Raw genomic sequence first — 22,752 nt, forward strand, 5'->3', positions numbered from 1 at the left:
AGCTACAGCCAGTAACAATATAAACAAAATATATCATCAGCAGGTGGGTCAAACACCAAAATTTGTGGCTTCCATTTTTTGTCAACCAAATGGTATACTTACGAAAAGATGTGACACAATATAATTTCAGTGGAACAGGCAGCCATTTTCAGAACTGACTAACTTGAATGAAAATCATGGCGTAGCTAGCCTATTCATGCATGCACACATCAGATAATATTAATGAAATTATAATAATGAAAGTGAGCAAACTCTAGTGCAGAGATTCCTGTATAAACTAATGGGAGTGTGCTGACACGGCTGCAGTACTGTTCGGCTCTCTCCGGGTGGGCGGATGCAGTAACCATCAGCCACCAGTGGGGGCACTGCTGTGTCATTGTGAGAGTCGGCTGGGGGGGTGTTTGTGGTGCAGACGTATAGGTGTCTGCTCTACATATTCTTTCTGCAGTGCGGAACACAAGGCCCCATCAAACCATTTTACTGCTTTTTTTTCCAGCAAATGCAGAAACGGCCCCACCTTAAGCATCTTGCTGAGCATTATGGGCTCAATTCCTACAGAGCAGAACAGTGTGGGTACAGAAGCCCTACAGCAGTGAAACTAATGTAAGAGCACATCACAGTGTTTCCACTACATTCCTCTGTTTATTATTGTGTATGAATCCCCATTCCTGCTGAACAACATGAATACATATGGGTTTTAAGCACAAAAGCAACCGAAGTAGAGACCAAACAACTAACTCACACAGATAGTCTCTTACTCTGATCTGTTACCCGAGGAGAGAAATGAACGGGAGTTTCTGCAGTGTTAAAGTCCTGAACCCTCCTCGGAACCCATTCCCCCATCCCCACCCTCGCAGTCGCTCCACCACTCCTCCCCGCCCCTTTCTCTCTCTGTCTCTCTCTCTCCGGCTGTTTCTCTCCCTGACTCCTCCTCTCTCGTTTCTGCCTGCCTCTCCCTCTCGATTGCAAGCTAAGCCCTCTGTGCATGCCAGGCTATCGATCCCTGCTATGCCAGTGTTTTCAGAGGAGGGAAAAAAAGTATAAAAAAATAAAAACTACGCCCGCGTCAGAGCTCTGGCTGGCAGTATAAAAGGAGCGGGGCCCGCAGTGGCAGCAGCTCAGAGCTAAGCGGGAGTCGAAGGGAAGTGTAAGGAGCCGCAGCCATGAGTTCCCTCAACCACAACCCGTACTTCTCCTCCTCGTACCAGCGTCGCTATGACAGCAGCTCCCGGGCCGCCCCGCGGAGCACCGCGGTGACCCGCACGGTGTACTCCGGCCACTCCCCGGCGCTCTTCTCCTCCGGGACATCCCGGCTGCACTACCCCTCCCACGGCCGCACCTTCATCTCCTCCTCCGCCTCCTCCCTCCTGATGTCGGCGCCCAGCCCCATGGCCGTGGAGATGGACCTGAGCCAGGCGGCGCAGGTGAGCTCGGAGTTCAAGGCGGTGCGGACGCAGGAGAAGGCGCAGCTGCAGGAGCTGAACGACCGCTTCGCCAGCTTCATCGAGCGCGTGCGCGAGCTGGAGCAGCAGAACAAGGTGCTGGAGGCGGAGCTGCTGGTGCTGCGGCAGAGGCACGGCGAGCCGTCCCGCCTCAAGGCGCTCTACGAGCAGGAGCTGCGCGAGCTGCGGGCCGCTGTGGAGGAGGCGCGGGGCGAGAAGCAGGCCGCCCTCAGCCAGCGCGACCGCCTGGAGGAGGCTCTGCGGAGCCTGCAGGCCCGCTACGAGGAGGAGGTGCTGGGCCGGGAGAACGCCGAGGGCCGGCTGATGGAGGCCCGGAAGGAGGCGGACGAGGCGGCGCTGGCCCGCGCCGAGCTGGAGAAGCGCGTGGACGCCCTGCTGGACGAGCTGGCCTTCCTCAAGAGGCTCCACGAGGGCGAGATCTCCGAGCTGCAGGCCCAGGTGCAGTACAGCGCCCAGGTCTCCGTGGAGATGGAGGTGGCCAAGCCCGACCTCTCCAGTGCCCTGCGTGACATCCGCGCCCAGTACGAGCGGCTGGCGGCCCGCAACCTGCAGTCAGCCGAGGACTGGTTCCGCAGCAAGGTGGGCGTGCTGACCGAGAGCGCCGCCCACCACACCGACGCCATCCGCAGCTCCCGCGACGAGGTCGGCGAGTACCGCCGCCAGCTGCAGGCCTGCATCCTGGAGATCGACGCCTGCAGGGGCATCAACCAGGCCCTGGAGAAGCAGCTGCAGGAGATGGAGGACAAGCAGAGTGCTGAGATCGCTGCCCTGCAGGTCAGTGATGGTACTGCAATGAGAAATTACCTGCAGCTGTGACATGTAGCAAAAGAAACCAATTTAAGAATCAGCATCTTTGTTGGTTGTGTAGAAACCTGCCTGAAGGTGTTATTTAGAGCAAAATAGGAAATATTTAAATTAAGTACCAACACAGTCAACCTTTGCCAACCATAAAAACCTTAATCTTACAGTGGTGCCCATCATTACTGCAGCAAACAGCTGTCTCAGCTTAAAGCTGTGACCTGCAACCAGCTGACAAAATCAGACCTGGAAAAATAAGGTCTGGAAAAATATATTACTATTAGATACTTGCAATTACATATAATCAAAATATTCAAAACCAGCTGAGTCATTGTGATGGGTTAAATATATAGATAAAAAGACAAAGTATTGTCACAATGACTTTTATGACTGTTAGCACCCAGCTGCAAAGTCTCCTTTGTAAAGTCAAAGGCATTGAGATGGTAAGCATGGTTCATTGTAAATTAGCAGATGGCTATCACATGGAACACTTTTAATTAACTGAAACCTGCAGTAAGAAGACACAGCATGCCACACAGTACAACTAATGAGACCAAGGGTGTTATACAGTGAAGAGGAGACGCTTGTTTACAGGGACAAATAAGGAGAACCAACAAAGAGCAGAGAGAGAGACACAGAGAGAGGAACAGAGAGAGAAAAAAGGTAGAGAGACAGAGATAGAGAAAAAAAAGATTAAAACATTTGTCGAAAAGCTTGTTTTTTAGAGAAAAATAAAGAGAAGAGTGAGAGAGGATCAGAGAGGGTCCCGTACGTGTCTGCTCTGCCTCTCTCTAAGTCTCCGCTGCCCGGTGACGAGCGGCTATGAAGGACACTGATGCAGCAGCTTACTAAAACACTTCCTCATCCACAAGGACGCCGCCCGTCCCTGCCCTTCCCTGGCCAGTACGCCTCACCCTGTTTCAGCATGAAAGCAGAACAGAAACGACATACTGGATAATGTTCCGAAATCCACTGAATAAAGCGCACATAACTTTAAACTTGATCTCTGACACATGACTGACCGTCAGGGGCTGCAGTCTGAACTTCGGCGCAAATCTGCCGTCCTCTACAAATGAGATGTTAACACAGTGTGGGCTAATTAGGTTTGGCCAGAAAAGGGCGAGGAAGCTCAATGAAGGTCATAGTAGGTTGGACGAGGTCAGGGGTCAGGGATCCCCTGGATGACGTCACCTCTTGTCCCTTCCAGGACACCATTGGCCAGCTGGAGAACGAGCTGAGGGCCACCAAGTCTGAAATGGCCCGATACCTGAAGGAGTACCAGGACCTCCTCAACGTGAAGATGGCCTTGGACATTGAGATCGCTGCGTACAGGTCTGGTGCAGGAAAAGACTCTGAATATGTGCTTTAGTTAGAAATGGAAAAAAACGATCGTCAATTTTAGGCTTTTACACAACACAGAAAATAATATAAATTTAATAATCACCGAGGGGACATTAAAATACTTTATCCAGACGGTATTTAAATAAGAAAGTCTAAATGGGAGGTCCTGCTGCTTTGAGTCAGCTTTACTGCTTTGATCTTTACAAAACACTGCAGCAGCTCCTTAAGGGCCTCAGATTCATAATAGATGAAGATATCCTAATTACCGATACTTTGCCAACAGAGTGAACATGTTGAGCGAACCCTTACCTTTTCCATTCTCCTCTCCAATTCCTCATGCTTCTCTCTCCCCATTGTGACATCATCACCCCAATCCTAATTACCATCCCCTCCCCCCCCTGCAGGAAGCTGCTGGAAGGGGAGGAGACTCGCTTCAGTGTGGGAGTGGCAGGGGGCGTGTCCAGCGTCTACTCCCACAGCATATCCGCTGGCCCCGCCTTCAGCCGGCCCATGTTCACCAGCCTCAGCTCTAGCGCCCCCTACCTGCTGAGCTCTCGCCTGCTCAGCTCCTCGTTCGCGGCAGATGAGGTGATCGCCGCCACCCAGGCTCAGAGGGCCGAGGCCACCCTGGCGCAGGAGGAGGAAGTGGAGGAGGAGAAGGAGGAGGAAGCACAGGAAGCAGAGGAGGGTCAGTCCTGGAAGCCTCAGGAATTTGCCAAGCCAATATTTTTTTGTTGACTGTGGCTCCTTTGGCTCATTTAATATGCTCCTTGTTCTCTGAACGTTTACAGTTTAAAATCAAAGCTGTAGTGCAGGAAAACTCCTGGTAAATCATTTCTGTCTAATGTACAAGTATCCAGTGCAGTGGCCTCAAGCACTGCATATTGTGCAGGAAAATATTCATAACTTACACAAGGCCTGGACAGCTACATGCATTATTTTAAATGTTTTTCAAGGTAAAATGGCTGCATCATGATGTGACGCGGCTTTCCATTTACTCCACAGGCGCCGAAGAAGAAGCCGGAGAAGAAGCCGGAGAAGAAGAAAAGGAGGAAGAGGGAGAGAAAGAGGAGGCTGAGGAAGAGGGTGAGAAAGAAGGAGAGGAGGAGGAAGGAGAGAAGGAGGCAGAAGAGGAAGAGGGAGAGAAAGAGGCAGAGGCAGAAGAGAAGGAGGGAGAGGCAGAAGAGGCAGAGAAAGAGGGAGAGGCAGAGGAAGGAGAGAAGGAGGGAGAGGAGGAGGCTGAGCAGAAAGATGGAGAGGAGGAAGAGGGCGGTAAGGAGGGAGAGGAAGAGGCAGCGGCAGAAGGAGCTGAAAAAGAGGAGGAGAAAGAGGGAGAAGCTGAGGAGGGAAAGAAAGAGGGAGAAGGAGAAGAGGAGGGAGGGGAAGGAGAGCAGGAGGCAGGTGGTGAGGTAGTGACTGAGACAGCAGAAAAGAAAGAGGAGGTAAAAGGGAAGGAAGCGGCTGAAGAGAAGCAGGTAGAAGAAAAGAAGAAGGAAGAAAAGGTTGAAAAAGAAAAGGAAAAAGAAAAGGAAAAGGAAAAGGAGAAAGAAAAACCAAAGGAGACAAAGAAGGAATGAGCCCAAAACCAGATCCTGCACAAACCGAAAGACGAACAACATATCTCTCGGACAGGGCAAAGGAACGTAATTAAAATGGTGTGTGCTAAATATCAAGGTGCTTTACTCAGAAACAGTACAATGTATCAAAACAGCCGCAAAATATAATCGCTTGCCAGGACGCTGAACCGCTACAAACTCAGAGAAGGAGAACGTACCAAAGTACGCATGGTCCAAAGCTCTGTGTGCATGTGTGTGTGAGCGCGAGTGTTTGTACATGTCTGAACCTTGTGTCCGACCGCTGCCTGTTAGAGGAATAAAAACATTCAATTTTTCAGTGCATCAGGAGAAAAGAGGGAGTTGAAACGTAACCTATGATGCCTGCACGAAGTGTCTTTGCTGTACTGATTCAAAATAAAGAGCACACTTGCTGACATGCATTCTCTCCTCTGTCATCATCATTATTACTGTTTTGAATAAATCAATGATGCCATCCAATTTTGGGGTTAATTCCAGTTCAATTTAGCCAGTGAAAGAGATGAATGAGGGAGTGGCAGTGCAACATAATGGTAATGGCTTGTGACCAAAGAGTTGCCAGTCTGATTCCCCACTGGGGCACTGCTGCTGTACCCTTGGGAAAGGTGCTTAACCCATAATTTCCTCAGTAAACATCCAGCTGTATGAGTGGATAAGCATGTAAAAAATGGTCACATATGTAGGCCACTTTCGTCTGCTAAATGACAGTAATGTAATGAACTGAAATTAAATTCATGAATTGGAAACTGCCTGAAATTTTCCGTGAAGATTTTTGGACTGAAGAATTGAAATTCAATTGAGACGAATTAACTGAACCCCAACTCTGATGCCATTGTGGGAGAGCAATCATGACAAATATCAGCATCAAACATGGTTCACACACAGTGTCCTAGAAAGGCCAAAAGGATTTCTCTGATAGAGGAGTGATAGACTTTCAGTCCAGAGTCAGACTTTGAGAGTGATTTCAAGCAGAAGCACCAGTCTGAATAGCAGGAATCGGTGACAGGCAAGGGCACCAGGAGGGGGGGGGGGGGGGGGGGGAAGAGCTGGGGGGGGCTGAGATGTCAGTAGATGAAGCCAACTGACAAGGTCAACTGACAAGGTCAACTGACAAGGGCCAAGGTGTGGGAAACCAAGAGGGGCCAAAGGGACAGAGGGGGGAAGGGGACCAGAGGTGATGATACCTCACAAGGTTTTCTTGCTGGTTCCAGTGGATGTAACTATTCAATTACTCAATTCAATGTTCAATTACTGCACAATAGCAAAAAACACAGGTGATATAACATGCAGAGGTGTGAAGCGCTAGTTTTTTGCCTTGACCGGTTACTTAGAAGCTGGTGGTATTAAGTCCCGAGTGGATCATCAGCTTACACCCTCAGGCTAAGCACCTGAATGTCTTCACTAGGCATCCAGCTGTAGAAATGGATAATGTGTGACACAGGGGCTATGCGGAGCACGCTGGCCTGGATAAGAACGTCTCCTAAGCAGAAGAGCATTACAGATTCCCTCAGTGGCCCCTCATGCATCAGGAGGAAAGGGAGGATTGGGGGGGGGGGGGGGTCACTGGGGTGCCCTATTTAAGGATTCAGCTCACACACAGCCCTCATTGTGTCACTATTACACAGTCCTGACAGCTTTTTAGGAGGGATCGCGCTGTGACCTTGCACAACCTACATCTGCGCAACGCCAGACATGCCCTGCGGGGATCGTCAGAGCCGCTGTCTCTGATCCCGCCAATCACTGCTCCGTATGCAGGGCTTGAGATTACAGACTCACTCATCATTCATAATACATGAAGCCGGCCTTCGCTTTGGAGTTAATATTGTGATAGTCTGGTGCAGTGTTCTTGGTGGGTAACAAATGGCTTTCAGCAGCTGAAAAATACCTGTGCGATGACTCAGTTCAGACAGAGAGGGAAATATGTGGAAACAATTATTTCTTATATTTATTATAACTGCAGGTCTGCTGAGCAAAATTTTAATTTAAAGGTCATCTGGTCGTTGGCAATAATTCAGATGTATTCTGTCGTATATATTGTGCATTCTGACATATTTTAGCGATATTAGGCATATTTTGTATCTGATAATCTACTATACAATTTACTGCTTCTTACATTATAGATTTCACATCTTATCAAACATAACACGATAATTATTATTTTTAAAGGAGGCTGAGCTGTTAGCCTCATTTTGGCAGCAGTTCCGACAGGGCATGAATTTTTTAGATTTTATAATCAACATAATATCAGATTCCCGGACCCTCCTGGCGAGCGCGCTCGGTATCACCTCAGATAACCCCGCATTGCAGTGTGCGCAGTGCCTCCGGGCACCCGCGGGCGGTCCCTTACAGCCAGTGTGTGAGTCAGCTTCCCGTACTGTAACCCCCCACCCCCCACGCCGCTGCACGCGTCTGCACACCTACACGCATTCGACACTATTTTACCGGCGCATCTAAGGCTTGAATTCGTGTTTGATGTGGTTGCAGCGCGGTTGCTGCACAGCAACTTTGGTAATATCGATCATTTTTCTGCGACGCAGTGAGGTAATCTCCTAAACAGGAAAACCGAGGCTACTGCAGTTCTTTTTTGGCGCATTTCAGCAATTGCTGAATCTTAATGTTACACCCTCTACCGCCCAGAGGGTCTTTATTACGACCATTAGTTCTCCTGCGCATTGCGCAAGAGTTACTAAAACAAGCAGACCGTCCCATCTCGCAAGATAACTGCCGCCAGTTGCACAGATTGATCACAAGACCTTGTGAAAACAGAGGAATAAATTTCCCCACTGACACTACACAGTGTAAGTTGTCAACTGTTAATTTGGGGAAGATTGTCTAACGTCTTACGCAGAGCCCTTCGCAACGCCAGGCCACATGCTGCATGTGATAAATTATTTTAGTTTTGGTCCTGTCTCTTTCGGAAACAACGCTATTAACGTGCTATCCATTCAATGCTACAAGAGTAAAAAGAGTTATAAGATGACGTACTGTTAAAAATAATTTTAATTTTGTAAACTTGTAAGCTATAATCACGGGGTCAGACAACATATTTGGGCGAATGCAACACTGAACAGAAAGAGAAATAGTAATCGAATGAAGGGCATTAGTAATGTCACAGTAAACAGAGATGGACACTGTGACATTCTCTTAATAACACTCTGTTTCATCTTAAAATTTTTAAAACTCCATCGCCGTCTTCGCCGTCGCAGTTAGTGCGTACCGTAGGTTCTGGTGCAAAAGCTAACGAGCTTAATTGAATATAATTAGCTTTGTTCGTTAGTAATTTAACCAGGCAGGCGCAGTCATTTTTCGATATTGTATAAAGTGATGTTTTCAATGTTGTATACTCTATAGAGCGCCTTAACGATAAACTCGCATTGTTTTGTTCTTCATCGGACCCTGCTTTACTCACGGCTGAGTAAGAATCTGCGCCTCGTCTTCATTCAGTAAGTCTCTCCAGGTCGCGTGAGGATAGCTGAGCCTCGCGGAAGAGCCGATCGATGCTTCGTACAGTAGTATTCCTCTCTATCGACCGAGCTGCTGACCTACAACTGGCGAATTACAAATGACACTAAAGCAACGTGTGCAGTCCCAAACGACAACACACACACAGCTTGCCAGTTAACTACTTTGTAAATCTCAAGCAAACGCATTGCATAATACTTGCACAAAACTGTCAACTTAATTCTTCGCGGACGCCTTCAGATGTAGCTGAGTGTTTGGAAAATTCTCCTACTCCCTTGCCTAACTGGCAGGTATGCGTTGATCAGTTTAGAGTGTCAGTCTGATCTGATAAATAACTTTTTCCTCGTGGTTGATCAGGATGTATATAATGGTTACTGTAAGATGAAAGTAAAAAAAGATGGTTTTTAAAATAAGTATTTCAAATGTATTATTAGGTTGTGGGTCATATAGGTTGAAGAGTGGAGGTGTGGTCAAGGTGATGGAAATGATTTTGAGGCTGTTGTTCATGCAGCATATTAGTGTCTGAAAAAACATATATACTTATGTGACACATTTATAAAAGTAATACACAACAAACACAACTTTTTAATAATCATAATCTGGACACGTTTTGAATAGTATGAACAGTTGAACAAACCTATGAATGAAGATGCAATCTGTGAGTAAGTGCATATTTTCAGGATTTCTGGTCAAAGGTTCCAGCACCTGCGTGCAAGCGAATGATGCAAACAAAACAGCCAGGAATCATGTGTGAAAACTGAGGCTGGTAAGGAAAACTTGAGCCGACTTCAGTATTCCAGTATGACGTTTATTGAGCAGATGCTGCTGAGAAATGGTCATGGCGAGTAAAGACAAGTGTGGCAAACTGTAGCACCTCAGTTAATTTGATCAGTTCATTCTATGCATACATGAATGAGCGTATGCGTTGTCTCCATGTATATCTTTTAATTGCACTCATATGGTAAACATAAATAACAACAGACAGCATTTTTAAGGCTAGGAATTTTTCTCCAGTTTCTCATGAATATTTACTTTAGTTTTATGTACTCATTGCTCCTTCATTACCCTCCCCTCTTATGTGTATATATTATACATATACATACACATGCACATATCTGTGGCTCAGTTGTTTTCTTGCTTAAGGCAACTTCTTTTGGACTCAATTTCTCCAAACACTTTTCCTCTCCCTAATGCCCCGCCCCACCCCGCACCCCGATATCAAATAAAATCTCATGACAAGTTCTGTTGTTCTCCCTGTCTCTCCGCTTTAAATACCTGCATGCTGTACATTTGGTACCTACATAAGATATGTTTTTCTCCCAGAATTCTTTGGAGCGTACACTTCTTTGAGCTTGCATGCAGACGCCCACATCTTGAACTCTCTTTCCATGTATTGCACAAAAAAAGAACAAATAAAGAAAAGAAACGAACTGAAAGATCTGACCCCTGCGTCTCTTCTCCGCATCTGCAGTAAAGCCCATGTAAAGCTATCACTCAGCATGCATTTTTGAATTAGCTTGTCGCATCTTATGGCTTCCTCTATGTTTCTTGAATCTTTTTTGATTGAGTGAATATCATAATTGAAACTCTCTAACTGTATGGATTTATTTGGTGAACTGTTATGCTAGTTCTCGGTTGATTATTCATCTTGTCCCGGGGTCCCCCTCCCCCCCTCTCTCCTTCTCTTTCTGTTCACTCTGTTTCCGTCACTTGCTTGACCGTTTGGGCGGTGTGCTTCTCCACTTTCTTGGTGGCGACCATTTTCTCTTGCACCTCCTCCACGGTCTCTGTCACGGTGACCGACTTGGTGACATGTTTGGCCCCATCCTCTCCAGTGGTGATGGTCTCCACGGTTTTGGTGATGACCACTTTCTGACCGGGTTCCTCTTTGGTGGGGCTCTCGTCCACGCCATTGGCTATCACCTGCTTCTCGTCGGCTCCTGCCTTCTCTTCGCTCTTCTTGTCCTCGTCGTCTGAGCCTCCCTTCTCCACCTCTCCGTTCATGGCTGAGTCCTTCTTCTCCACCTTCTTCTCCTCTACCTCTGGGGCGCTCTTTTTCTCCTCTATCTCAGTGCTTGGCTTGGGAGTCTCTTCCTTGGCTGCAGCCTTTTTCTCTGGCTGGGCGTCTTCTTTAGCTTCCTTTTCCTTCTTTGGCTCTTTCACTTCCTCTTTCTTCTGGGGTTCACCAGCTTCCTCCTTTGGTTTTTCCTTTGCTGTTTCCTTTTCCTTCACTTCCTCTTTTTCCTTTGGTGCCTCCTTTTCCTTCACTTCCTCCTTTTCCTTCACCTCTTCCTTCTCCTTCGGTGCTTCCTTCTCTTTTGGAGCCTCCTTTTCCTTCACTTCCTCCTTTTCCTTCACTTCCTCCTTTTCCTTTGGTGCTTCCTTTTCCTTTACTGTTTCCTTTTCTTCCACTTTAGATACTTTCTCATCCTTTCCCTCTCCTGCCTCTTCTTTGCCCTTGTCCTCCTCTCCTCCTTCCTCTTCCTCTTTCTCTCCCTCTTTCTCCTTCACAGGGGAAGCCTTTGGTTTTGTGGCGTCAGCACTCAGGGCAGTCTCCTCTACCACTTCCTCTTCCTGCTCCTCAGCTTCTCCCTCTCCCTCTCCCTCTCCCTCTCCCTCTGCCTCTGCCTCTGCCTCTGCCTCTGCCTCATCTCCCTTTTCCTCATCCTCTCCAGCTTCTCCCTCTTCCTCCTTTTCTCCTTCCTCGCCCCCCTCGCCTTCCTCTTCCTCACCCCCTTCCTTCTCACCCTCCTTTTCCTCCTTTTCTCCTGGAGGGCTGGCACTCACTTTGGCCTCGGTGGAGGCTTCTACCTCCTCCTCCCCCTCCCCTGCTTCTGCCTCTCCTTCTTCTCCTTCCTCTCCTCCCTCTCCTTCTCCCTCTTCTCCACCCTCTTCCTCTCCCTCACCCACGGCGGCGGACAGTTCTTCCGCCATCTCCGCCAGGGCCTCCTCCATCTCGGACTTCTCATCCTCCACCTTCGTCTCCTCAATGATCTCCTCCACAAACTTGTGCTGGACCTTGAGTTTGGTGGGCTCGGCTTTGGCTTTGGTTGGCTGGCGGAAAGGGTAGGAGGCGGGGCCAGTGATGCTGCCGGCAAAGGAGCTGAAGTGGCTCTCCTCCCCCTCCAGAAGCTTCCTGTAGGGACAGAAAGCAAATGGAAATGGAAATGGAGAGAAGCCACTTTCCTGCATTATATTTACCCAGAGGCTGGTTTAAAACATTAAGAAACTTTGTGAAGATTATTCTTAATAAGCATAAATTACCTTAGTGCACAGTCATCTCTCAGATCAAATACCATTTCTTATTGATGATATAACGTGAATTAAGTGGGTATTTCCAAGGTCTGTGTACTTGCGTGGAAACCCTTTAAATACTACAGATATTGACAGATACTCCAATGAGTAACATACAATATTGGAAAATAATAGTATAGATTGAAATTAAATACAATGGAAAAGAAAGGCAGAAAATATTAGAAAATGCAAATATGTAGGTTTATTTATACCTAACGCGCTCTGAGATTTTTTTTTTTTTTTTACCAAGCCAATGGTCAGAACCATGTTGCGTCATTTATGATAGACCCAAGCGAACAATCTGCGTCCATCCTCCCCGCAAATGCAAATTTTCCCCGCCCGTGTTCCTCACTGCGTAATATATTCAGAGGCGTCCCCGTTCGTCTTACCTGTACGCAGCGATTTCAATATCGAGAGCCATCTTGACGTTGAGGAGGTCCTGGTACTCGCGCAGGTGACGGGCCATCTCCCACTTCGTGCTCCGCAGCTCGTTGTCCAGCTGATGAATGGTCTCCTGTTCGGAGGACACCGCGAAAGCAGTAAATTACAGAAAACGATATAAAATAATAATTTCAGATGATCAGAAACGCTGCTGGAATAAAACTGGGGCGGGTAATAAAAGGAAAATATGAGGACCGTAACTGTCATGGCTCACCTCATAAAACATTTTTCAACACATTCACATTCAACGTGATTCTTTTTTTTTTTTTTAAAGAAGCCACTGGGCAAAGCCATCAAGTGGTCGTTTTATAGTGGTCGTTTTGTATGCTATATGCGTTTGCACGAAATAAAAAATAGTAATGTTTCTAGAACCTTCTGAAGTCTGACGTCTCCTTCTGAAGACGTCTTCCTCATTGATTTGTTTCCCTCCTTCGCAAACATCATACCATTGGACAGCCATTACTGCTTTTCAATAAAAAAAGTCTGCTTTCAGTATACTAACAGTAGTGGCTAACGTCCATTTGAACACTTAGGTGAAATGATTTTATTTTCATATCTCATTAGATCTGATTATATACAACGACAATAAACTGATGGGGGTGTAGAGTCATTTACTGCGCATTGAGCTCCAAAACTGGTGTAAGACGCTGATTCAAGGACAAAAAATAATGTCCATAAAGAACTGCTCCTCTTACTCAGCATAAAAAGCGCTAATATCTTATATATCCCCTTAACCCTGCATGTTCTGTGCTGTAATTTTAAGGAGCGCGTTAAATACGCAGAGAAACTTCAAAACGAGTAAAACGGCCGGTAGATGTCAGCCTAGAGCAACACAACAAATGCGCAACGAATTACGCACAAGACCCACACTGTTGCGCATATGATAAAAAAGCAGATTGAAAAAAGCACAGAGGAGCTGAGTGATCTTGACTATGTTTCAGGTCTGTCTGGGTTATTGAAATGATCGGAAAATGCAGGTACGATCTATGAAAAAAGAATGTAATCGCCCCTGAACGAAGTTCAGTAAAAAGCCATTTCGTCAACTGCAATGCGTCTGGTTTTCATGACGCCGTTTGTTGCCAGTTTTAATTTGCAATAATCACAAGCTCCTGATCACTACCGTCGAAAAAAATAATTAGAACAATTAATAAAATAATCAATATTCAAAGCCAAATAGATTATTGCATAAATTTGAGGTACAGAAAACAAATATCTGTAGGATTATATTTCACTCATGCAAAAGTTATCTAAGATGGGGAGAAACTTTAAAACACCTTTATTATTATTCTGAGGTCTAGTTACCTCATACCCAAAACGAAATTAGATAAAGATGTCAACATCGCCAACTCATCAGCAAATTTAATTGCAATTGATTTAAGTAAACCCAACGCCAAATCACAACGCCAAAATGAAACGTACTTTCGGGCTGTACGATGTACAAACATATGGTTATACATATACACATCAATTAGCTCTAGTTTTAATAGTTCCAAGAACATGATGTAAGAGGAGGTAGAACTGAATGAATTGTCGGTCAATCTACAACAGGCGTAAGTTACAAAAGAAAAAAAACACGCAGGAGATACACTTCATAGCTACAGAAAATAACAGCTCTATTATCATATTGCATAGCCTCAAGAGTTTAGCGGTGATGCGTTCCAACATTTTTACTTAATTTTAGTTATTTTGTTATGACAGCCATAACCGGAATCTCTCACCTGATAGCTGGCCACGTCGTTGTTGTGTCGGTCCTCGACGTCGTTCAGCTGTCTCTCCAGTGATTCTTTGGTGCCGCGGACAGACTCCAGCTCGATGGTTTTGGTCTGCAGCTGGCGGCGATACTCGGCGATCTCATCCCGGGCGGACTTGATGGCGTCCTTGTTCTGCTCCGCGGCTTCTGTGAGCTTGGCGTAGCGGCACATAAACCAGTCCTCCACCTGCTGCAGGTTCTGGGAAGAGTGGCCCTCGAGTTGCGTGCGGATCTCCCGGAGCGCCTCCGTGATGTCGGTCTTTTGGTAGTCCTTCCTCTCCACGGTCACTTGCGATGCCTGCACCTGCGCCAACAGGTCGCTCACCTCTTCCTCGTGGTTGTTGCGGATAAAGGCGATCTCGTCCTGCAGAGACTGCACTTTTTTATCCAGCTCGTCCTTCGCCAGCGCCGAGTCGCCCATGTCTTTCTTCAGGGCGCGAATAACGGCTTCCGTCTCCTCTCTGATGCGGGCCTCCTCCTCGAAACGCTCCTTCAGCCGCTGAATATCGTCCTCGATGTGGTCCGTGTCGAGCTGGATCTGCGCCTTGTCGTGGTGAATCTGCTCCAGCATGGAGCGCAGCTCTTGCAGCTCCTGGTCGTAAACATCTCCTAGTTGGGAATGCGACACCTGCTTCTGCCGCAGCGCCTGGATTTCCGACTCAATCTGCTTGTTCTGCTGTTCCAGGTAATGCACTTTGTCAATGTAGCCGGCGAAGCGGTCGTTGAGTCCCTGTAGCTGTTCCTTTTCGTTGGAGCGCTTGTAGTCCCCATTGAATATAGAGGACTGGCTGAAGTCTGCGCTGTCGCAGGTGCTCAGTACCGTGGCGCTGTATGCTCGAGACACGGGCAAGTTGACGGTCCGCTTATAGGTAGCTGACAGCGCGGGGTTCGGGCTCGCTCGTGACCAAGACTGGGACCTGAATCCACTGGACGGAGATCCGCTGGTGCGGCTGTAGCTGGTCCGAGTTTCCATAACTCTCCTGTACGGGCTCCCTATCGTTTCCAGCGAGTAGCTCATCCTGGGAGACGGAGAAGGCGCGTGTCGGCGTCCAAGTGGCGCGTGGTGGAGATGCGGTGCGGTGTGCTGTGTTTGTGTGTGTGTGTGTGTGTGCTGGTGCGTGGCTCTCACAGCGTCTGCCACTCCTCTGACCCGCTTTATATATCGGAGGCGTATTCGCTAACGGGGCAAGAATGCGTTTCTGTTTTCTCAGGGTGCCGTTGATCCAGTGAGACCGCAGGGTTTCGTTTCGGGTTCTCCGTCTCGTTCTCTCAGTGGTCCGCGGGTTCTGATGATACGACCACGTGGATTAATGCGTGTGCATACATGAAAACCCCGATAAAGGAATAGTTCACAAGGAACGACAATCTTAAAGGGATGACAGGACGTCTACGAATCTCAACTCATTCATGAATTTGCTGAGTCACTGTCTTAGTCAAAATTATAAATAATTACATCATTACACCCCCTCTCTTTGTGCAAATGTATGTTTTCATGTGATTCTATCCCATAATGCAATGATTTAACACGGTGCTACAATGTATCATATCATGCGGGATAAAAGGAAGCTTTTGACAAGTGGATCACGATGCGCAATAATCCAAGGGCAATTCATCCTCGAGGACGTTCGAAGTGCACCACAACTTTTCACAAAAAGAGGATCAAAAAGTCTGTGTTCCTTTAAAACGATTTTCAAAGGACATGTGAAAAGGGAAAACTATTTAAAATACAGTACAGATTCAAAATCGGTACCATGGACAGCGCCAACAACGGTGGTATCAGAGAACACACAAGATGTTAACACAGTTTGGGCCGCAGATGATACCACAGGTTTTCTAGAGGATAACTGGGTTATTGGCGCACAATACAAGGCTGATGTTATTTATGTCCTGCAGAACTGCTGCTGTCGTCGTGAACAATATACCAATAAGGCAGCCACGTAACGGCGAGGGCATCCGTAACATATACACATCAGCAATACATCTTTGCACAAAGCTTCCCTGAGTAATACGCTTTGTTACAGTTATCCGAATAAATGGGCTATTTAGTTCAATTTATTATTTGAACGAAAGTATCAGCAGGCATTCCGGCTGCAATCAGCAGTTATAACTCACGTTCAAGACAGTCAACTACTTATTCAAGGTAATCGTGTTAAAATAGGCTGTAACAAACACCACACGCGACATTCTTCAAAAAGAAAATCAGCCACATACCATTTTATCATAACGGTTGTGATTCAGATGTATATTCTGCGTGAACACTGTTCACTGTGAACATATTTTTTTCTGGATTTATGTGCCTTTGACCTTTCAAAGGTCATATTTACCCGAAGTTGTGAAACCATGGGCGCTATCACTCGCTCCTGAATACTTAAGGTTCTCTTTTCTGACCAAGAGTTGCCCCTTGTCCTTAAACGCGGTGAAAAGTTTCAATCAAAATAAAAAAGAAAAGGCGTGAGCAGCCATATGTCCATGAATATTTAATACTGATCAGATAAAAGCACATTAGTCTTGGATTATATACCCCCGCCCTCAGACATCGTGTAGTTTTATATCACACGTAGTGATGACTGTAGATTTTAGGACTTTGATGTGGTTTAAAAGGAAGAAAAAACACTTCAAAAACACAAGCTCCAAACAGGGCACGAGGGTCTGCCCCCATCCCCCTCTGTGCTCCTGAGTGGAATTATAGCTCGAATTAAAGCTAGAATCTGAAAGCTGCGGCACTGGGTTATTTGTAATTGATTGGATATTAATTCTCTTTGCGTTTTTGTTGATCTAACAAATATTTGAGATGTTCAGGATTTCCGTAATCACAGCTTTGAGTGACGTGATTGGAAGTTTGAAGAGAGGAAACCTTACATTTTGTTTTTTTGTGCAGGCCCGGCGCTATGGGAGTGCACCCCCAGAAGGACCTCAGTGCACCCCCAGTTGTCTCTTTATATCCCGATGTCTACACAGTATTTCTGACTTTTTGTGCACCTCCGTGGATTGCAACTGAACTCCTCTGTAATTTCTCCCTGAGCCGAGCCTTTTTCTGCCGTTAGTTTTGCCGTGTCATCTTTTCAATGCCGTACTGCATTAGTGTGAACCAGCACGGTCATGTAATTAAATTCCGTCTCTTTAATTAATTTTAATCTAGACATTTCACAATGACCTCATACTCCCTCGATATTTCTGTCTTCGGGTGCGAATGGCAGGTGGTCCCTGATGAATGACTTATTTTGCATGGTGTCGCCTTCTGCCGCTGGCCCGGTGATTAATGTGTGTGACGAGAGCAGTGCAACACTGGCTGTGTTTTTGTGAGGACGGCAGACGGGGTTATGGGATATCAAACATCTACTATGCCCTCACACACCTGCCTCATTTAATGCTGCAAACACAGTTTGAATGATCTGTAATTTATTTTAAATCCACAATCCATAAAAATGGGCATATGCTGAGGTAATCCACATTAAGTAGGCCTACCTTGTCCGGTGGTACAACAGCAGTACTTGGAATCAAGTCGGGAACCATCTGTTAACAAGCGCAGTTCCTTTAACTGCTGTTTCATGCTGCCAGCACAATATTATGGATCTGGGTATTACTGTATGACCTGACACAGCAAATATTCTAGCAAGGATTCACTTGCTGTCAGACATGACAGGCGATGAGCCCAGCTATGCAGAACTTAGCTTTACAGTTACCAGGGCAATACTGCCCCCATGAACCCTTCACCCAATAACCATAACAATGACAGTAGGCACTGAGCTGGTGTCACATTAAAATCATCTCCCCCATACTGAACTCATCCTGATGCCATCCTGTTAATGAACAGGGCGACATCTCACGGACCTACAGTCAGGTCTGGGTGCTGTCAGTCCGGCGGCAGCAGAGAGAATTTTGCAAATTACAAGTGCATCCGAAACAAAGAAGCAGTCTGTGCAAAAATATGCTATTTGTCAAAGCATTTGACAGTCATTACTAATAACCAGGTGTGTGCAACACATTAGTGGAGGCTGAGATGCATCACCCCTTTCACTGTAAAGCACTCTGAGAACTGTGAAAGGCGTTACAGGAATGCAATCCATTATTTTCCTTTGTAGTTATTGCTATTATCATTTTTGTAACTGAATGCTTTCACTACTGCACACATGCCAGCACAATATATGTATGAAATTAGGCTACATATTTCACAGCTGTGGCACTTGATAAGGACTGTGATATATAAACATGACTTGACATTAAATTATCTGTTTCTCCTTTTATTTATTTTCCTTCCCTGTTTGGGATGTCTCATTTGAACTCATGACATGTAGGGTTGATACTGGATGCCGGTGTCATGCAGTGCGATACGGCAGAGAATTAGAGTGACGGTTGCCGCACAGGGGCGACTCGGAGAAACGCCTCAGTTCTGGACAGCAGCGGCCATTGAGGCGACCTGCAGACCGCCAGTAACACGGCCTCAGTCCTCCGGCAAGTCATCTCAGGTCGGCCGTTATCGACCCCCGTGGAGCCACGCAGGCAACCAGGGTCAAAGCCAATTCCATGACTATGCAGAAGATGGCGGGGGAGAAGCACTGCCGACAACAGCCGTCTCTCGCGTGATCCCCCCCCCCCCCCCCCACTTAATTCCGTGCACGTCCACTTTTGGCAATAAATAGCTCAGCAGAGTCGAATGCTGTCAGGAAATCTCATAGTCGTTTCACGGTCTCTGGAGAGGGGAGGATACAGCCTCCAGTATCTGTTGAATATATAACCTTCTATTCAGCATTCATATTTGACATCTCATCGGAATATGACGCACGCTGAATTCATGTATTATGGATGAGTGTACACCGCATGCCATGTATTGTAGCCGTGCAGAGCTAGGTTTTCTGTCATACTGTACATCGATGGTAGGCCCACAGAAATGCGCACAAACCCATCAATCTATGGTTTACAGTGACTACATTTATATGGCTACTTCAGGATAATATTTTTTTGTCATTTGATCATTTGTCTGTCTTCCTTCTTCCCGTATTTTGTCTTGTCAGAGGAATTCTGTCCTTCCTCTCTCCCTCTTTTTCACAACAGCACAGGTGCCTGTAGACTTTAGGAAGTGCTGCTCCATGGGGCCTCAGCAAAATGTCCACAAAATCTGGACATTAGACTTTATCTGCAGAAGTATGCAACAAACCAGCAGCAAGAACCCTGAATATTGCTTTCACAAAGTATTGCTAAATGCAAACTCCATATATTCCACTAGAAAACCATCAAATAGACGGAAAATGGAAACGACTTTACCAACAGAATCAAACATTATTCTATCCTTCAAACAAGCAAAACAAAATAAAAGCAAGAGGAAATATTTTGTAAGAATGTGTTTCTTTGTTTTATTCATTTATTTCAAGACTGTATTGTCAGATCACAGTGATAGTAGATCAGCTGCAAGGTGGATAGTGAGCAGAATATAGACGCATAACTGACACAATGCCCGTGTTCTAGTGAGGTTATGTCGGGGTAGCCCTGTCCCAGGTAATGTGTCCGAGTTTGGGGGCATCAACATTGGCTTGACTGCCTAGATACACCAGTACCGAGATGCATTTGTAGAAGTTGTGGCTCAAGTAGGTGGAAGTTCATGGCATTGTGGTTAAAGAGCTGAGCTTGTGACCCAGAGGTTGCAGGTGTGATCCCTAAGAGTGGCATTGCCTTTGTACCTGTGACTGAGACGCCCAGAATGAAATTCTGCAGTAGACATCTGGCTGCATTAGCTTTGCTAATGAACCCTGTACTGTAAGTAGGCCTGGTGAAGGACACAGAAGACGTTACTGGGAGAATAAGAAACTGAGAGAGGTGCACAGGGTAGATTATGAAGTGCTTTATGTTTGTGCCAGACAGACTGCAGCTGTGCATCACCTCTGAAAGCCCCCTCAGCATGTGGGTGTCTCACACCGAGCGAAGGACAGAGCACCATCCATAATCAACTGCTGTCCCGCATCTGTGGCCTGTCTCCTCTATTCCTCTGAGCAGAACATGGGGTGAGGTGTTTGCTGTGCTGACTTCGAGCCCTTGCTGTGACCTTCAAATAGCATCAGTCTTGAGGAAAAAAAAAGGCTAACATCTCAGGTTTGCTGGGAATTGTTAGCTGCATTCACTGAAAAACAGCACACAATCTGATGAGTCTGTCTTTCTCAGGGGGGATGACAAGTCAGCCCTCAAGAGAATAAGGGGAGCTGGAATGAGATCCTTCTGAAAGGTTTCATATACACGTATATACTGTAGGTGTGTGTGTGTGTGTGTGTGTGTGTGTGTGAGTCAACATCCAACCTGGAGATATTAAGAAAGATGTGTCAAGAAATACTCTGCATATTCTCCATAGCATACAAACCATTTCCACTGTTGTACCATTAATGTTATACATAAATTGGAGATTTTATTGGAAAGTGATCTTCTGTGCAATATATTCTAAAACACAGTGATGAAATTGCAAAATATTTAGCAAGTGGATAGATTCTTTGTGCAGAATATGCAGTACTTTATTTAGAACATATTTCTTAATGTTCTTGTTACTTCTGCACAGGGAAGTAGGAGGGGGGCTAAAAGCATGCTTGGGTCTCCCAGGATATTCACAACGCTGATGTCTCATTAGAATGGAAGGCTGCCCCTGTAGCGTTGATGTTTGATGACATGCACCCAGGAGGCTGCTGTGATTGGCTGTATTCACAGTGAGGACTGTCTGGGATTCCGTGCAGCCATTCCCTCTGCAGTAAGGTTGGAGAAGTTTCAAATGTTACTGCAGCAAATGCGACATGTTTTAGCCTGCAGTCAGTCCTATTCACTGCTGGGAAATGCACTATATCCCTGCACCGGGAGGTTGTAGGTTTGCATCCTGAGCCAATAGGAACAGGTATGCCAGGGTCTTACCCTTTTTGGGCAATGTGGCTCTCCTGTGTTGTCCCAATAATGGTCCAGCAGTAAATGGTTGCCATGAGTTACAGAGTGAGTGGGGTGTAAAAGGATAAGAATAAGAATAAGAATAAGAATAAGAAATACTTTATTAACTGCACAACTGCACCGTCCGGCACACATCAAAAACAACAAAAGAATAAACTGAATAAAATAAATAGAGAGGTATAAAATACAACAAATAGAAAGATGTTTGTGCAATTATGCATTGTGCAGTACTTCTGTAGTTGTCATATAATAAATAAATGAGAATAGTGAGATGAAGAAGTTATCATCCTTGTGCTATGATTGTATACATAGTCCAAGGGGGTAATGCAGTCTAACCACAAAGCAGCTTTCAGGCATTAAAGCAATGATGCCTCGGCTGACCCTCCATTTAAGATCAGCTAGAGAAATAAAGAAACTGCATTTTGCAGCTGCAACATTCTACTACGTTGGTTGAATACGAAGGCCAGAGCTGTGTGTGACTGGATTGCAATGCCCTCTAAGCCACTCAGGGGATGTCTGCCAAACAAAAAATTAATGTAATGGAATGTGCCTATGTTCGGGTGGAGCCAAAGCCCTGTCTCTCTCACACAGCCTGCACTCCTTCTGTAGGACCAGGTAAACAGGAAAAGGAAATGGAGGAGTCAGGACTGACTGACACAGAGGGGCAAATCAGACAGGCGGAAGATGAAGGGCTCCCCATGAAGCTAAAAACACCTTTCAAACAAAGTTAGATTTAAAGTTGCATTGGGAAAAACATGTAAACGTACAGAGCATCCGTGCATGTGTGTGTGTGTGTGTGTGTGTGCACATGTGTGCATATGTGCATGTGTGTACTGTATGTGTGTATGCATGTCTATTTGTGTGTGTGTATGTGTGTCTGTGTGTGTGCACATGTGTGCATATGTGCATGTGTGTACTGTATGTGTGTATGCATGTCTATGTGTGTGTGTGTGTGTGTGTGTGTGTGCACATGTGTGCATATGTGCATGTGTGTACTGTATGTGTGTATGCATGTCTATGTGCATGTGGTGCATGTGCGTGTTTGTGTGTGTGCGTGTGCAGGCATTTTACTCTGACTGTATTGTACGTGGAGAGGTTCATGTGGGGCCTTGTGGTTAGTAAGCAGAGTGTCTGACACAGTCGGTTCATGTGGGGTCTTACTATCAGTGGGCAGAGCTTGTAGAGGTCTGTTTGACACAGTCAGTTCATGTAGGGTCGTGCTGTTAGTAGGCCGAGCGTTTGACACAGGCAGGTTATGTAGGGTCGTGCTGTTAGTAGGCAGAGCGTTTGACACAGTCATGGTGCAGTAAACCTGCTGTGCTGGCTGTAAATGCACTCTAAGCTCTCTCTGTTCTGTCATCATGCCTTATTTATGCACAGAGACACAGCGGCAGCCATGAGAGGGGAGGCAGTGGAGAGAGCAGGATCAGATGTGTGATACCATGAGAGGTGTTACACTGGCAGACAGAGGGGCTTTTCTGTGGGAGTGTGTGTGAGTGTGTGTGTGCGTGTGTGTGAGTGTGCGTGCGTGTGTGTGAGCGTGCGTGTGTGTGTGTGTGTGTGTGTGCGTCTGTGTGTATATGCACGTGTGTGTGTGTGTGTGTGTGTGTATGTGTGTGTGTGAATGTGTGTGTGTGAATGCGTGTGTGTGTGAGCTCCCGCACTCAGAGGGGAGGCAGAGGACAGAGCGGGTGGCAGG

General features: G+C 46.3%; 2 protein-coding genes across 2 annotated transcripts; one reads left to right on the forward strand and one right to left on the reverse strand.

Annotated features, from left to right (window-relative positions):
- Positions 1–1,001: 1,001 nt before the first annotated feature.
- Positions 1,002–5,585, forward strand: nefla (neurofilament, light polypeptide a). Its single transcript, XM_036528496.1, has 4 exons — positions 1,002–2,237; positions 3,469–3,593; positions 4,007–4,290; positions 4,641–5,585. Exons 1-4 carry the CDS (start codon positions 1,164–1,166, stop codon positions 5,177–5,179), a joined length of 2,022 nt encoding a protein of 673 aa, XP_036384389.1. The 5' UTR covers positions 1,002–1,163; the 3' UTR covers positions 5,180–5,585.
- A 3,873-nt stretch (positions 5,586–9,458) lies between these two features.
- On the reverse strand, positions 9,459–15,395 carry nefma (neurofilament, medium polypeptide a). Its single transcript, XM_036528494.1, has 3 exons — positions 14,110–15,395; positions 12,340–12,464; positions 9,459–11,792 (listed from the first exon to the last, which is right to left on the reverse strand). Exons 1-3 carry the CDS (start codon positions 15,157–15,159, stop codon positions 10,349–10,351), a joined length of 2,619 nt encoding a protein of 872 aa, XP_036384387.1. The 5' UTR covers positions 15,160–15,395; the 3' UTR covers positions 9,459–10,348.
- Between the last annotated feature and the right edge of the window lie 7,357 nt (positions 15,396–22,752).

Source organism: Megalops cyprinoides, chromosome 5, assembly GCF_013368585.1.
Source record: "Megalops cyprinoides isolate fMegCyp1 chromosome 5, fMegCyp1.pri, whole genome shotgun sequence".
Taxonomy (NCBI): Eukaryota; Metazoa; Chordata; class Actinopteri; order Elopiformes; family Megalopidae; genus Megalops; species Megalops cyprinoides.

Bases quoted from the DNA above. Each gene is read 5' to 3' on its own strand.
- nefla (XM_036528496.1), top strand. From the start codon at position 1,164: ATGAGTTCCCTCAACCACAACCCGTACTTCTCCTCCTCGTACCAGCGT. The intron at 2,238-3,468 runs GTCAGTGATGGT...TGTCCCTTCCAG, and splicing joins CTGAGATCGCTGCCCTGCAG to GACACCATTGGCCAGCTGGA. The intron at 4,291-4,640 runs GTCAGTCCTGGA...AAGAAGCCGGAG, and splicing joins AGCACAGGAAGCAGAGGAGG to AAGAAGAAAAGGAGGAAGAG.
- nefma (XM_036528494.1), bottom strand. From the start codon at position 15,159: ATGAGCTACTCGCTGGAAACGATAGGGAGCCCGTACAGGAGAGTTATG. The intron at 12,465-14,109 runs GTGAGAGATTCC...TCCTCCGAACAG, and splicing joins ACGACGTGGCCAGCTATCAG to GAGACCATTCATCAGCTGGA. The intron at 11,793-12,339 runs GTAAGACGAACG...CTGTCCCTACAG, and splicing joins ATTGAAATCGCTGCGTACAG to GAAGCTTCTGGAGGGGGAGG.